A 12,010-nucleotide genomic window follows, 5' to 3' on the forward strand; every position below is an offset into this window, starting at 1 on the left:
ATTGTTGATTTTGTTGCACACAGTATGACAGTATGAAAATATGCAATATCAAATTCTCTCTCTCTCTCTCTCTTTGCTCTCTGCTTTCTAGGCAATTATCATATTGCTTTACAAATTGAATCAAGGAGCTATTGCGTGTAATAAACTTGTTAAAAAAAGCATGCATGCTCTCGTTCCTTTGTGTGCTTCTCATCCCGGTCCAAAAGTGGTGATTAAGATAAACTAGAATTCATAAATGACGATCTTCAAATAGCTCTGCAAATGAACCAAAATCAAACACAAAATGAACTGAAAGTTATACCCGTTTTCACCGAAAAATAACAATATCAATTAATTCGAATAAAACATCGGTTACCTGAAAGCCACTTATTGCCTCCAACACCATACTTTGTGAAAAAATCATTCCAATTCCTGTCAAATGCATCTTTTGTAAATGAGTCCCAAACAACATGACTCATCTCTTATTCGATTTTTTCATGTTGCTTGTAGCCATTTAATTTACTTAGGATCTTCTTCATGATATGCCAAATGTACTACCGGTAAATTGTTGTTGGCATACAGCTCTCAATAACCTTTTGTATCGATGCGCGTTGATCAATAAGAATCCCCTTTGGTGCCTTTCCTCCCATGTAACGAAGTCAACATTTGAATAACCATTTAAATGACTGAGTATCCTCATTTTTCATCAAATCACATCCGAGAAGTGTCGACTAACCGTGGTGATTCACACCCACAAAAAAACCAAAAACCAGATTGTACCTGCAAATGGACACCAACAGTTATGAACCAAAACTGGTTATGCGTATGAACCAAATATTATATCACAATGAACCAAACACATGTTTGTGTTGTAAGTCGTATCAAATGAAACAACATCTCCAAAATACTCGTACGCAACCCTGCTTCTTGCATCAGCCTAAAATGCATTTTTGATAGAGTGATCAACTTCAAGGTTAAGCTCAAAAAAAAATTTTTGATTCTTCTCTTTCATTCTTAATAAGTACTTTCCAAATTTTTTGGCTTCGGAAACATTCTGTATTTCCTTTGTAATGTAATTCCTCACTTCTTTTTCAATAAAACTTAGTTCACTATGACCACCTACTGCTGCTACAAATGACTGATATATTTTACACGGTCTGATTCTGGCTTCCTCGTTATTTTCAATAGTACGACGCACAAACATGCTTAGCTCCCTATGTTGTTTAAGTATCTTTTTTCGATCTAGACAGCAAGGATGTGAATGATTCAGAACAACTTTAGAAATAATCCAAAGACCAACGTCCTTCAATATATGTACATAAACCCTGGCTGGACAGTTTATTCCAACTGAGGGTTTGTCTTCAGTGTTGGAGATATCTTGGATTTCTATTTTTTTTTCTCTCTACTACATGTAATTAGTTAATTCTTAATTTCATCTCCCTTCTGAATGGTGTTCCTTATTTTCGTAGAAAAACCAGCAAGTTTGGAATAATCTTTGTAGAACTTTCCAACTTCTTCGAGTGTCTTGGAAGTCATCTCAACCTCTGGGACGAACTGTTCATCGACAATACACCTGGACTGTAAAATGAACAGAAATATTGTTATAACAAGACCATTGTGTAATAACCAATGAACCGAAACATATGCATTCTATATAAATTCAAAAACTCCTGCATTCTATCCAAATTCAAATTCATGAACAACACATATTTTAGCAAAGAAAGACAAAATTATTCATTATCACTTTATTCAATTGGACTCCATTCAATTCAATTCAAAATTTTTGAAGAATGAACTGAAATAATATCATAATAAGATTATTGTGTAATAACAAATGAACCGAAAAATGTCCATTATATAAATTCAAATTCAGAAACTCCAGCATTCTAGAATGAACCGAAAATATTATTAAAATAAAACCATTATATAATACCAAATGAACCGAAAATTGAACACTGGTTTTATTACTTTATTCAATTGCATTCCATTCCATTCAATTCAAAATTGTTGAAGAATGAAACTAGATAAAATGAAGACCGATCCAAACCTTGTCCACTTGATTCGATTAAGAAGAATAATCCAAATCGCTCTCATTCAATTGATTTGAACTTGAATCATTTATTGTTTTGATAATACGATATTCGATTCAGAAGAATAATACGCTATTTAAATGCATATCGAAATCTAAAGAGAAAGAGAAGAAATCTGAGGAAAAACACAACAAAAATGAATGAAAATCTGAAGAGAAATCAGAGAAACAAAAAAAAAAAAAGAACGAAGAAGCTTTACATTGAAGAAGAACGAAGAAGGAAGTTGAAGAGGAAGTTTTACGTTGAATAGATTTACGTTAAAAGTATTTAAAAAAACATGAAAGAAAAGGTGGCATGGCATATGAGAAAAAATTACATGGTTGGACTTGGTTAGGAAAATTACTTGGATGCAAAGCATTATTGCAAATAATAATAAATATTTAAAGTCGATAAAGGGCTAGTCCCTGTCCTTGATCAGTCTTACTCGAAAGTCCAAAGTCCAAACTAATTACTGTCACTAAACTCGGTTTTGGCCAACCTAAAATGATAATTAACCAATAACCAAATAAGCCTAATTCTCCCATTTTTATCTTTGGTTGAGCAAAGTTACTTCAGGAATCCCACAAAGGCCACAACTGATGGCTAAACGGACACTATGCTGAATAAGTGTTGAGAAACTAGCGCTAATTTATCCTATTACACCATTTCAATCTAACAATCAAAAAACAAAAAAATGAATACACTAACAAATAATAATAATAATAATAATTTTATTTCATTAGACGAACTAATATTGTCTGTCTAAACAAAAAGATCGATTTTAAAATTTTAAATTTTTTTAAGAACTGATATACTTTTATTAAATAAAAAAAATAAAGACTGATTCAATTAATTTTTTTATTAGAATTTAACGTGAGAATTGATATATCTAACAAAATAAAAAGTTAAAAACTGATTTAATGATTCAAATTTATTTAGAATTAAATTGTCTGACTAAAAATTTTTTTGAAAACTGATTTGGTATATTACTCTAAAATTAATACATAATTAAATAACTAATACTGCTTTTTTGAAACTACTTTGATCAAATACTCATTTATATTTATAATTATTCCTTTTTGTTGGATGAAAATAAACTAGCGCGGAAATATAATTCTTCATTAGAAAATTCTGAGCAGATATAAAAGCTACGGATTGTGCCATTTTTTTATTATAATATCATTCTTTGGGTGTTGCTTGGGTATGAGTTTGAGGTGAGAATCAAATACAGCTCCAAATGCTTGATAATTTGATATCAATTGATTTCCAATGAAGTATCAGCTATGTAGCTCTTCAGAAAAAATCACAGATACAACAATAAAGTCTTCAGAAAAGCGCTCTACTATTCTCATAAATCAAATCTCACACTCCATCTACCTTTGTAGTCTGCATTGAAGGTCCAATTATTCTCCCTAAGCTGCACATAAGGAACCTGAAACAAGGTTCAAACATACAGTGTTACCATTAACGAAAAGGACAACATGTAGAGAGTATGAAATGACCGAGCAAATAGTATTGGGGGGAATAAATTACTAATTGCAACTTCATGCTAATTTACTGGTTCCACAGCTTCGGATTGGTTACCACACAACATATCCACAGTGATTTTAGTTATTCTTTTGGAATGAAAATAACTTAAAATAAGGATACAACAATTCCATCCAACAATTTCCACTCATCACTTCAGCATTTGAACTGCACTAGTTGTATTTAGCAATCCCCTTTCAGTTCAATAAAATTCAATCTCAACTATCTCTACGCTTCCACTAAATTGAGATGCATATAATAGAATCTACTAAATTGAAGGACATGGAACTATGCATATGGCATTAGCTATTAGGTGATGTGCAAGAGTCAAGAGAAACCTGTTCAAAGACTTCATAGCCAAGCCTAAGTCTAACATCTTGGTCCTTCTGAAAATTAAATATGTTCCATGAGAATTCAGCAGCTCCACTAGACTTCCGCTGCGAAAACCAAAGTAGCAGCTGCCGTTATTAGATCAAAGGAAACAACACTAAAGAGTCAATAACTAATTCCGGTACCTCTTTAAAGTTCTGGTCAACGTCACATCGTCCCTTAATTTTAAAGTCAAAGAGCTTATCAACAGTGACAGGGAATGTCTTCTTTGCACGAACAGTGTAGCGTAGCTTCTCATGCTTATCATAGCGCAATCCAACACCAAGTGTTGCTGATAACTACATTACAGTATCACATAACAAGAATTAATGAATTTAATTTGAAAATACGATTAGGGCTTGGGAGTAAAACGGAACTGACCGAGGGGTAGAAATGTCTAATTTGGGCACTCAGAGAACTGGCTTGCCCGACTCTGGTATCAAGCTCTCCATGAACCTGCCAGAACAGTGCCACGTACACAAACCTCAACTATAAGGAGAAATATTTCTTCAATTACAGCATAGCATTTGATGGCCAAAACAACACTGTTACCTGGAAGAAAGTGTTCGAGTCGATTGGGACTTTCTCCTTCGCATGGATTCTTAGAGCTTTCGAATCTCCTCCATATCTCAGAGATGTCTCCATTTTTTTTTTCCCTCACTCGATTATCCCCTACTATCTTCAGCAGGACTTTAGATTATTTATTCCATAAAACCCTAAAACATGCTACGTTTTTTTTTAAGTTGATGATGCTACGTTTTTTATTTTGTATAAGGGTTTTCTTATCTATGGGCCCATTTGCTGTCCACTCTCTTGGGCAACATAAGCATATGGTAGATGGGTTTGGCTAGATGGCGTTTGATATATTTTCTAATTCCATGAAAAATTATATGGTTGAATTATTTCATGTGTTTTTCTATAAAACATTTAATAATCAAATTGCACATAATATGTTTTCAATATTTAATCAACATTATGGAACTCTTAATATAAATTGTAACCAATCAAATTTTGATCATTTTGTTACAACAATTTGTAATAAAAAACAAACCATATTTTATACAAGTATCTAAAAAACCTCTGTATTTCATAATTTCAATTCCGTTGGTCGTGTAATACGGGCTCGATGAAAGAGAGTTAAGTACTAGTAGTATCCACCATCCAGTAGGTATTGGTAAGATAACAAGGATATAAAAGTGTACAGTACCATAAACCTTAACTGCTGCTACAATATATAAATAAAGTCCATACAAAACTAGCAAAATCCTCTCTTGGCAACGATTAGACCGCCGCAAAATTCGAACCAAACAAGTAAAACAATGTCAAAATGGTCTCATTTCATGTCGTCCGGAGCAGCATATTCAACAATCATCATATCTCATCGATAAAATCCATGAGGTCATCAACCTCCTGCCTCAAAGAGGTAATTTTCTGCTGATTTGAAGCAATCCGATTCTCAATTTCCCTTCCTCCTAACTTCTTCTCGTAGCAGTCTACAACTGTTGTGTGTTTTGCCATGAGTCTCTCCTGCAAATCTCTCTCCTTAGCAATCAGTTCTTCCACCTGAAAACAACAGCATATGTTATAGAAATACAGTATAAAATCAAGAGGAAAAGAATATAGACCAGAAGTATTTATTTCTCGCATAACCTTGGGCAGTATATGAGCTGCTTGTGGAGAAGATTGCAAGAATGTCACCAGAGGCTTCAAGTCTTTAGAAACCCCTTTCAACAAGCTATCAACTGATTTTCTAGTTGCTTTACAAGCTTGAACATCTCCTGTCCTAGAAAGATCACGCAATGATGCTTCTAGCTTGTCATGTGCTGTTAAGCAATGGCTAATGATATTATGGATCTGCTGAACAGTTGCTTGCACCTGAATGGTGGTGACACGAGTCAATAATCTAAGTACCAATCAATTGTAAATGTTAGATTCTATACAAAACACACGTTGATTACCTCTTCCCACTGGACCTTAGCCAAATAAGATGCAGATGATTTGGAGATTGACAAATCCGCATGCATGTAGACAATGCAGGCAACAAAGAGAAAGAAAAACCCAAAGATCAACATCAGAGGCTCCCTGAGCATGGAGAGACTGTTAAATTTATAATAGACCTGCAACATCAGCAATGACAATTAGTAAGATGTACATCTACGTCATTGCTATATACCAAAAGAATATATCAACCAATCAAATTCATAATCTGTTTTTCTTGTATTCTAGCAATCTATTCTGTTTCAATTTCTGGCAGCCTAGACTTACAAGTCGCAACAACCAAGTGTAAAAGTAAGCAAAAAACTTAACACATAAATACATCTCCAAATTCAAAATGGTCTATGAGATTTGGTATCCTAGTCTTAATTCTCACAGTAATTTATTTTTTTTTTATTGATTTTCCTTTCAAACAAATAGATGCTCAGAACCTTTCACCAAGATTGTTACTAGCACACTATTGTGCTAAATATCACACTATTGGTAACAATTATCCTTGTGGGCAAGATTGTTAAAACATTAGCACACTAATTTATTCTTGGTGGCCTGCTTGATACAATCTTACATAAGCTTCGTCAAAAGATAGAGGGGTAATACCTGAAAGTGCTCATTATGCTCAGGCACAACATTGTTCTTTTCCAGCACAACAACAGGTCTACCAACAAGATCCAAGTGGGAAAACTTTGTCTGCAACAATTACATGGAATGGCTATAAAACCCAGATAAGGGAGCTAAAACTGATGGTAAAGAAAATAGTGATGGTTTGGCAGAAAAGGTCAATCTAAACTATCTAGGCAATACCTCCTGCCATTGTTTCACCGGAAATGGAACAGACGCAGAAATATCTTTGGACCCTTCTGGTAGAACAACCTGCAATTGCAAGCAACAGGCAGATGTAGTTGTAAGCACTATATGATGAGGAAAATAACCGAACATAACGAAATGTAGGGAGGATTACAAAAGATGAATTACTAGTAAAGTATTTCCAGTTTAAGAACAACTACTGAAGTTGTTAACCACTCAGGTACCAATTAGTTAAAAATCACATTTGTATCTTCATTATCAAGATAAAATAATTGAGCTAACCTTCACAATGAGAGTGTCAATCACTAGCTCATTTATAGGGGAACCAAAAGAAAAATTAAGGAAACGTTTTCCATCCGATTCGAATAGGAAGTCCCGCAATGGCAAACCATATCCAATCGTAAAAGCAGTTCTCCATCCACCAAACAAAGGGTACCTAGGTTCAATCTCCAGTTCTGTCTGCTTTCCAGAGAAGTATAATTCTTAGCAAATATTAGCAAAAGTATTTCAGAGCAAAAATAGGACAATTGGAGGACATCCACCTTCTTTGAGTCACCCCATAAACTAGAAGTGGAAATGTTTCCAATTTCATCCCTGTAGTAAACTGAATGAGCTCGTGGCGGCAGCCTTGCAACAAGACGCCTAAAGGCTGATGCACCTCTTACATATGGCCTGGCCTGATAGTCAAGTCTGCAATGGAAACAAACTACTATTACATGTCACTCTAACAAAATAACGACAGAGGAATTCATAATCGCAGAAACAAGGTAACCTAGAAAATTCTCCTTTACTCTTGGCACCACCATGAAAGAGATTGTAATGCTCTGTGACCTGTACATTTCCCCAATGGGAAATCTCGATCTCTCGCACTAACTCTTCAGCAACTGCAAAGGGTTGATTATTCTCAAAGTGAATAATTATTGGCAAGTATGAAAATGGTGGAATATTATGGAACGGGCCATATTTCAACTCAGATCCAGACAGTTTTGTGCCCTCAAGTTTTGTGTAGGACTCAACTCTTGCTTCGGGCAATTTAACAGCGAGTGACTGGACCATTACTTTATAAGGAGAAAGAAAGTGTGCAGTATCTTGAAACAGTAAAAGCTGGATATCAGCTTGACTAATTTTCTCAGGAAATGGTTCCAACGCATGGGTAAAAACAGCCAAGACATCCAACAGCAAACTCTCTCCCTTCCCAAGCCCCTTGGGTAAAGATAGGGAATAAAATGTCAAGGAATCAGGCACATCTTTAGGGATAACAACTTCAGTGGGTAAACCAGCACCAGAAGATGCTTTCCCTTTCCCCTTTCCTTCATTAAGTGTTGCTGTCAAGTATGCCAGGTGCTTTGCCTGATTTTCAGGAAAGGACAACAAGATCTCGGAGATAGGGTTTGATCCCGCATTCTCTACCTGCAAACAATAGAAGCAAAATAAAATAAAATAAAATAAAAAATTATTGAAACACAAAATGTGAAAAGGGATGGCATGCTAAGAGCAATTACATCTGTTAACTGGCTTTCAGAACTGGTTCTCTTTTGATTTAAATTTAAATTCTGGTTTGCCGAAGAAGGAAAAGATTTGTGTTTCAAAAGCATATATCTTTAAATCAAAATTTAAGAGGTATTTCTTCCAGAACCTTAGGTTGTCAATTACCTTACCGAAATTCAGTGGTGTATAGTATAGTATAGTAGTAGAGTTCGTGTGATACATTTGCTAAGGCAATGGTTAGTGTCCATGTCCACTAGAGACATCGACGACACCCATTTGTTTGATAAGACACACATTCGATGGGCACAGTGGCACACAAGTGCACACAAAATGCATATCTTCAGTGTCCCTCCTTCGAGCTAAGACACAGATTTTAGACATGGACATAATTTTTTTACACTTTTGCTCTTACCCTTTTTTCTTATTTCCAGTTTTAACCTTCATCTGTTAACCCTAATCCAAGTTTTTTCTCTTCCTTCCTTCCTTCCTCTCACACTCCTATGCTCCTCCTTGCTACCCAAATCCACTGCCTCTCCTCCTCCTCCCTCCCTCCATCTCTTCACAGATTTGCATCGTGTCCCCCTCTCCTTCCTCCTCAACCATCCTCCTCGTCACCTTCTTCTTCGTGCTCCTCTGCGTTCTTAGCCTGCCATCATTGCCCCTGCCACCTCTTCCCCCTGCTCATCGTGTCTGGATCTGCTCGTTTCTGGATCTTCTCTGTCTTTGTCGCACTGCATATCTGCATCTGAGTCTGCTTTGTTTTAGTCGTCTCCACTATCCGCCACTGCTTGATCTCCTCCAGCTTCCCTCTGCCTCTTTTACTGCTGCATTACTCCCCCTATCTTTCTCTCAGACTTCTTGTTTCTGTTTTTTATTTATTGTTTAATTAAACAAATTGCATTTTATTTTGATAATCATCGTTAGTTTGGTTTAATTGAATTTGTTTGAATAGGAGTGGTTGAAAATGGTGATTTAAGATGAGATCGGAAGGAGATGAAAAATCAGGGATGGCAGTTTTGGTGGTAGTTGAATCAAGGTAATATAGTCTTTTGGAATATGTGTGCCTTGTTCATTAGTTTAACCAAACACACTAAGTAGACACAAATATTTTGTTTCTATGTCCTGTGTCTCTATGACAATGTCTATGTCCCAAGGTATACATTAACCAAACGGAGCCTAAGGCAGCAAATTGCACGAACAACGCTTAAGAAAATTAGAGAACAAGTGAATAAATAATTGAGAATGTGAAATATATTTTGAGTACCTTGAGTGAGGTAGTTATGCGCACAATTTGAGATGTCAAATCAATCTGCAAAGACACAGGGAAAACACGATCAGAAAGAGGATTCACTAGCTGCGAAAATTGTTAGATCTTTACATAGCATCGTGGTTTTCATGTTGACCGGTATGAGATTAAAGTCAAACGATAAATAAAAGCAGAGCGACATTTATAGATGAGTAGAACAGGAAAAACGCAAATAGTGTAGATCGGAGGAAATGAAACAACAATCGGAATCATGAAATGGAAAATAGAAACCCTAAAAAGGGGAAGGGAGAGAGAAAGACTTACGCGACGGTCAACCTTGGCGAGGATTAGATCGGAGAAGACCGGGGAGGAGGATAGAACGCCGAATGCAAGCGTAAACAAAAGAAGAGTCAAAGCGAACCTCAGCATTTTCTTCAGCTCATACACCTAAACCAAATTTACGTTTGCTCACTTTAAAGAAAAACCACCACACCGGACACCACTCTACTCACTGCTCATTGATACTACTAACTGCTCAGCCGACCATCCTCCTAAAATATAATATGAGAAATAAGAGAGTACGAGACCAGCAAATTTATTGATTTATAGTATACTGATCATTTTTTTTTTTTTTTACCAAAAAAACTTGAATTCACAACTTCTTAATTTAGTATGAGAGATTATACCATTTAAATTATAATTTATTGACATTTATAATGATCAATTAATTATTATTAATATTTTTAATAGTATAAAATTTTTTATTTTTTTTACTAATTAAGTGTCATTTTAATAAAAGTACGGACTCTAAATTTTATCGTATAATATCCATTTGCTCGTTTCTAAAGAAAAAAAGTGTCTATATTTTCCTAATAATACAATAATACCGAATGATTTACTTATTTTTTTGTTAATTTTGTAAAGAAAACATGTTTTAATCTTTATTATTAGATGAAAATTTAATAATATTTAGGATTTAGCAATTTTTTAAAGAAAACATGTTTTAATCTTTATTATTAGATGAAAATTTAATAATATTTAAGATTTAGCTATGTGATAGGACACAGGTTAAATATTAAGGTTATTATTAATAAAATTTTTTAAATATTTTATTTTAATAAATATATTAAAAAATTAACTTTATATTTTTTATTAAAAAAATTTTAATCGATAATTTTAACTTGTGTATTGTACGAGATGTCTCTGGTACGGGTTGAAGGGTGGATCGGGAACCTGCGGGTCGAGGCGAAGACCGGATCGCTTGACTGGAGCAATGGGGGGAGGTACCTGCAAAGACACTCCGACGCTTAAGTCAAAATGGATCTGAGAGGTGTTAGGCGTGTGGAATGAATCATACCTGGAGGGACCTGGGTCCTCTATTTATAGGTGATGGGAGTCGTCTTATCTTATCTTGTTTGGCTAAGATAAGGGAGGTGTTTGAATTCGAAAGTCGGTTAGGAGCTCTAGAGGGCTGGTTTCGGGCCTTCCGGAAGAGGGAGATGGGTCGGACCCGAGGAACCGGGTTCGGGTTTAGCCTTGGGTCCGGGATCCGTGGGCCGGATCCGTAACAGTTGCCCCCGCAGCGGGAGAACGAGCAAGGTCGGTCTGTCGCTGGGAGGTGTGGTGTTTGACCGCGAGCTGGGTCTTTAGTTTTTCTCGGGTGTTCGTTTGGTTCTTTGACGTGAGATCGGTGTCTCGGCCTCGGCTTTTGCTGAAAGGTTCGTCTGATCGTTTTGGTTTGACGTGACTCTTCCGAGCCTACTGCGTCTGTTGCATTCTTCGAGGCGTGCTTTATTAGCTTCTATTTTCGAGGGGGGCATTTAATGCGAGGGGGCATTTCCCTCTTTTGCCCCTACGAGCCTTACCTTGTCTAGGGTTATTTGTGTATTTTCGCCCCCTCCCTTTTGTAACCGTTTTGGCCTTTTGCTTTAATTCCCTCGTTCGTTTTATTTTTCCTTTTTTCGTTCTTTCTTGAAGAAATCTTCTCTTCTCTCTGTGTTACTGCTCTCTGGTGCTTGTTTTGCCGCTTCTGTTTCTCAAGCTTTCCCAGGATCATTTTCTGCGTTTCCAGGTAGGTATGCTTCGCTTTTCTTCTTTTTTGTTTTGTGCTATGCCTGTCATTTTGTATTTGCCATGCGTTGCTTTGTCATTTCCTTGCTGCATTGTGTTTTGGGCGGTGGTATTTGAGTTTTGAGGGGGCTGAGTGTGGTTGTGTTTGGTTAGTAGTGGCGGTGCATCACCGTGTTGGTTTGGCAGTAGCGGTAGGTTTCTGTTCTTGCTTCTGCGTAGGGTTGGTAGGCTGATGGTGGTGCTCCTCCCTGTTTTAGGTATGCATCGGCGGAGAAATGAGGGTGTTGGTGCTCCCGTAGCTCCCTCCAGGGGCGTCCCCGCTCGCTACACTTGGGTGACTAGCGACGTGTGGGGCGTTCCGTCACGGATGACGGAGGCCGATCTTCAACGCCTCCGTGATCAGGGGGCGATTTGTGGTGGTGGTGAGATGGAGCGGCAGTATGAGCTTGCCCTTTCAGATGCC

At 36.6% G+C, this 12,010-nt stretch overlaps 2 protein-coding genes across 3 annotated transcripts; both read right to left on the reverse strand.

Moving 5' to 3' along the window:
- Positions 1-3,188: 3,188 nt before the first annotated feature.
- Positions 3,189-4,726, reverse strand: LOC112766804 (outer envelope pore protein 21, chloroplastic). Of its 2 annotated transcripts, XM_025812700.2 has the most exons (6): positions 4,497-4,726; positions 4,326-4,400; positions 4,091-4,243; positions 3,914-4,012; positions 3,426-3,480; positions 3,189-3,339 (listed from the first exon to the last, which is right to left on the reverse strand). In XM_025812700.2, the coding sequence occupies exons 1-6, from the start codon at positions 4,587-4,589 to the stop codon at positions 3,326-3,328; spliced, it is 489 nt and encodes a 162-aa protein (XP_025668485.1). In that variant the 5' UTR covers positions 4,590-4,726; the 3' UTR covers positions 3,189-3,325. The 2 variants fall into 2 exon arrangements, with proteins under 2 accessions (XP_025668485.1, XP_025668484.1); XM_025812699.3 differs by having other exon boundaries at positions 3,189-3,480; positions 4,497-4,676.
- Positions 4,727-5,153: 427 nt separating this feature from the next.
- On the reverse strand, positions 5,154-10,057 carry LOC112764267 (dolichyl-diphosphooligosaccharide--protein glycosyltransferase subunit 1A). The gene is made up of 10 exons (XM_025809824.3): positions 9,802-10,057; positions 9,496-9,540; positions 7,516-8,153; positions 7,286-7,433; positions 7,026-7,202; positions 6,741-6,809; positions 6,537-6,626; positions 5,903-6,061; positions 5,595-5,819; positions 5,154-5,507 (listed from the first exon to the last, which is right to left on the reverse strand). Exons 1-10 carry the CDS (start codon positions 9,904-9,906, stop codon positions 5,316-5,318), a joined length of 1,848 nt encoding a protein of 615 aa, XP_025665609.1. The 5' UTR covers positions 9,907-10,057; the 3' UTR covers positions 5,154-5,315.
- Positions 10,058-12,010: the final 1,953 nt, after the last annotated feature.

The sequence above is a fragment of the Arachis hypogaea genome, chromosome 17 (genome assembly GCF_003086295.3).
Source record: "Arachis hypogaea cultivar Tifrunner chromosome 17, arahy.Tifrunner.gnm2.J5K5, whole genome shotgun sequence".
Taxonomy (NCBI): Eukaryota; Viridiplantae; Streptophyta; class Magnoliopsida; order Fabales; family Fabaceae; genus Arachis; species Arachis hypogaea.

Coding starts and splice junctions, on each gene's coding strand:
- LOC112766804 (XM_025812699.3), bottom strand. CDS start 4,589: ATGGAGACATCTCTGAGATATGGAGGAGATTCGAAAGCTCTAAGAATC. Junction 4,401..4,496: donor ACTCGAACACTTTCTTCCAG/GTAACAGTGTTG, acceptor CTGTTCTGGCAG/GTTCATGGAGAGCTTGATAC. Junction 4,244..4,325: donor TTAGACATTTCTACCCCTCG/GTCAGTTCCGTT, acceptor ACTGTAATGTAG/TTATCAGCAACACTTGGTGT.
- LOC112764267 (XM_025809824.3), bottom strand. CDS start 9,906: ATGCTGAGGTTCGCTTTGACTCTTCTTTTGTTTACGCTTGCATTCGGC. Junction 8,154..9,495: donor GCATAACTACCTCACTCAAG/GTACTCAAAATA, acceptor TATTGTTTGCAG/GTAGAGAATGCGGGATCAAA. Junction 5,820..5,902: donor CTAAGGTCCAGTGGGAAGAG/GTAATCAACGTG, acceptor ACCACCATTCAG/GTGCAAGCAACTGTTCAGCA.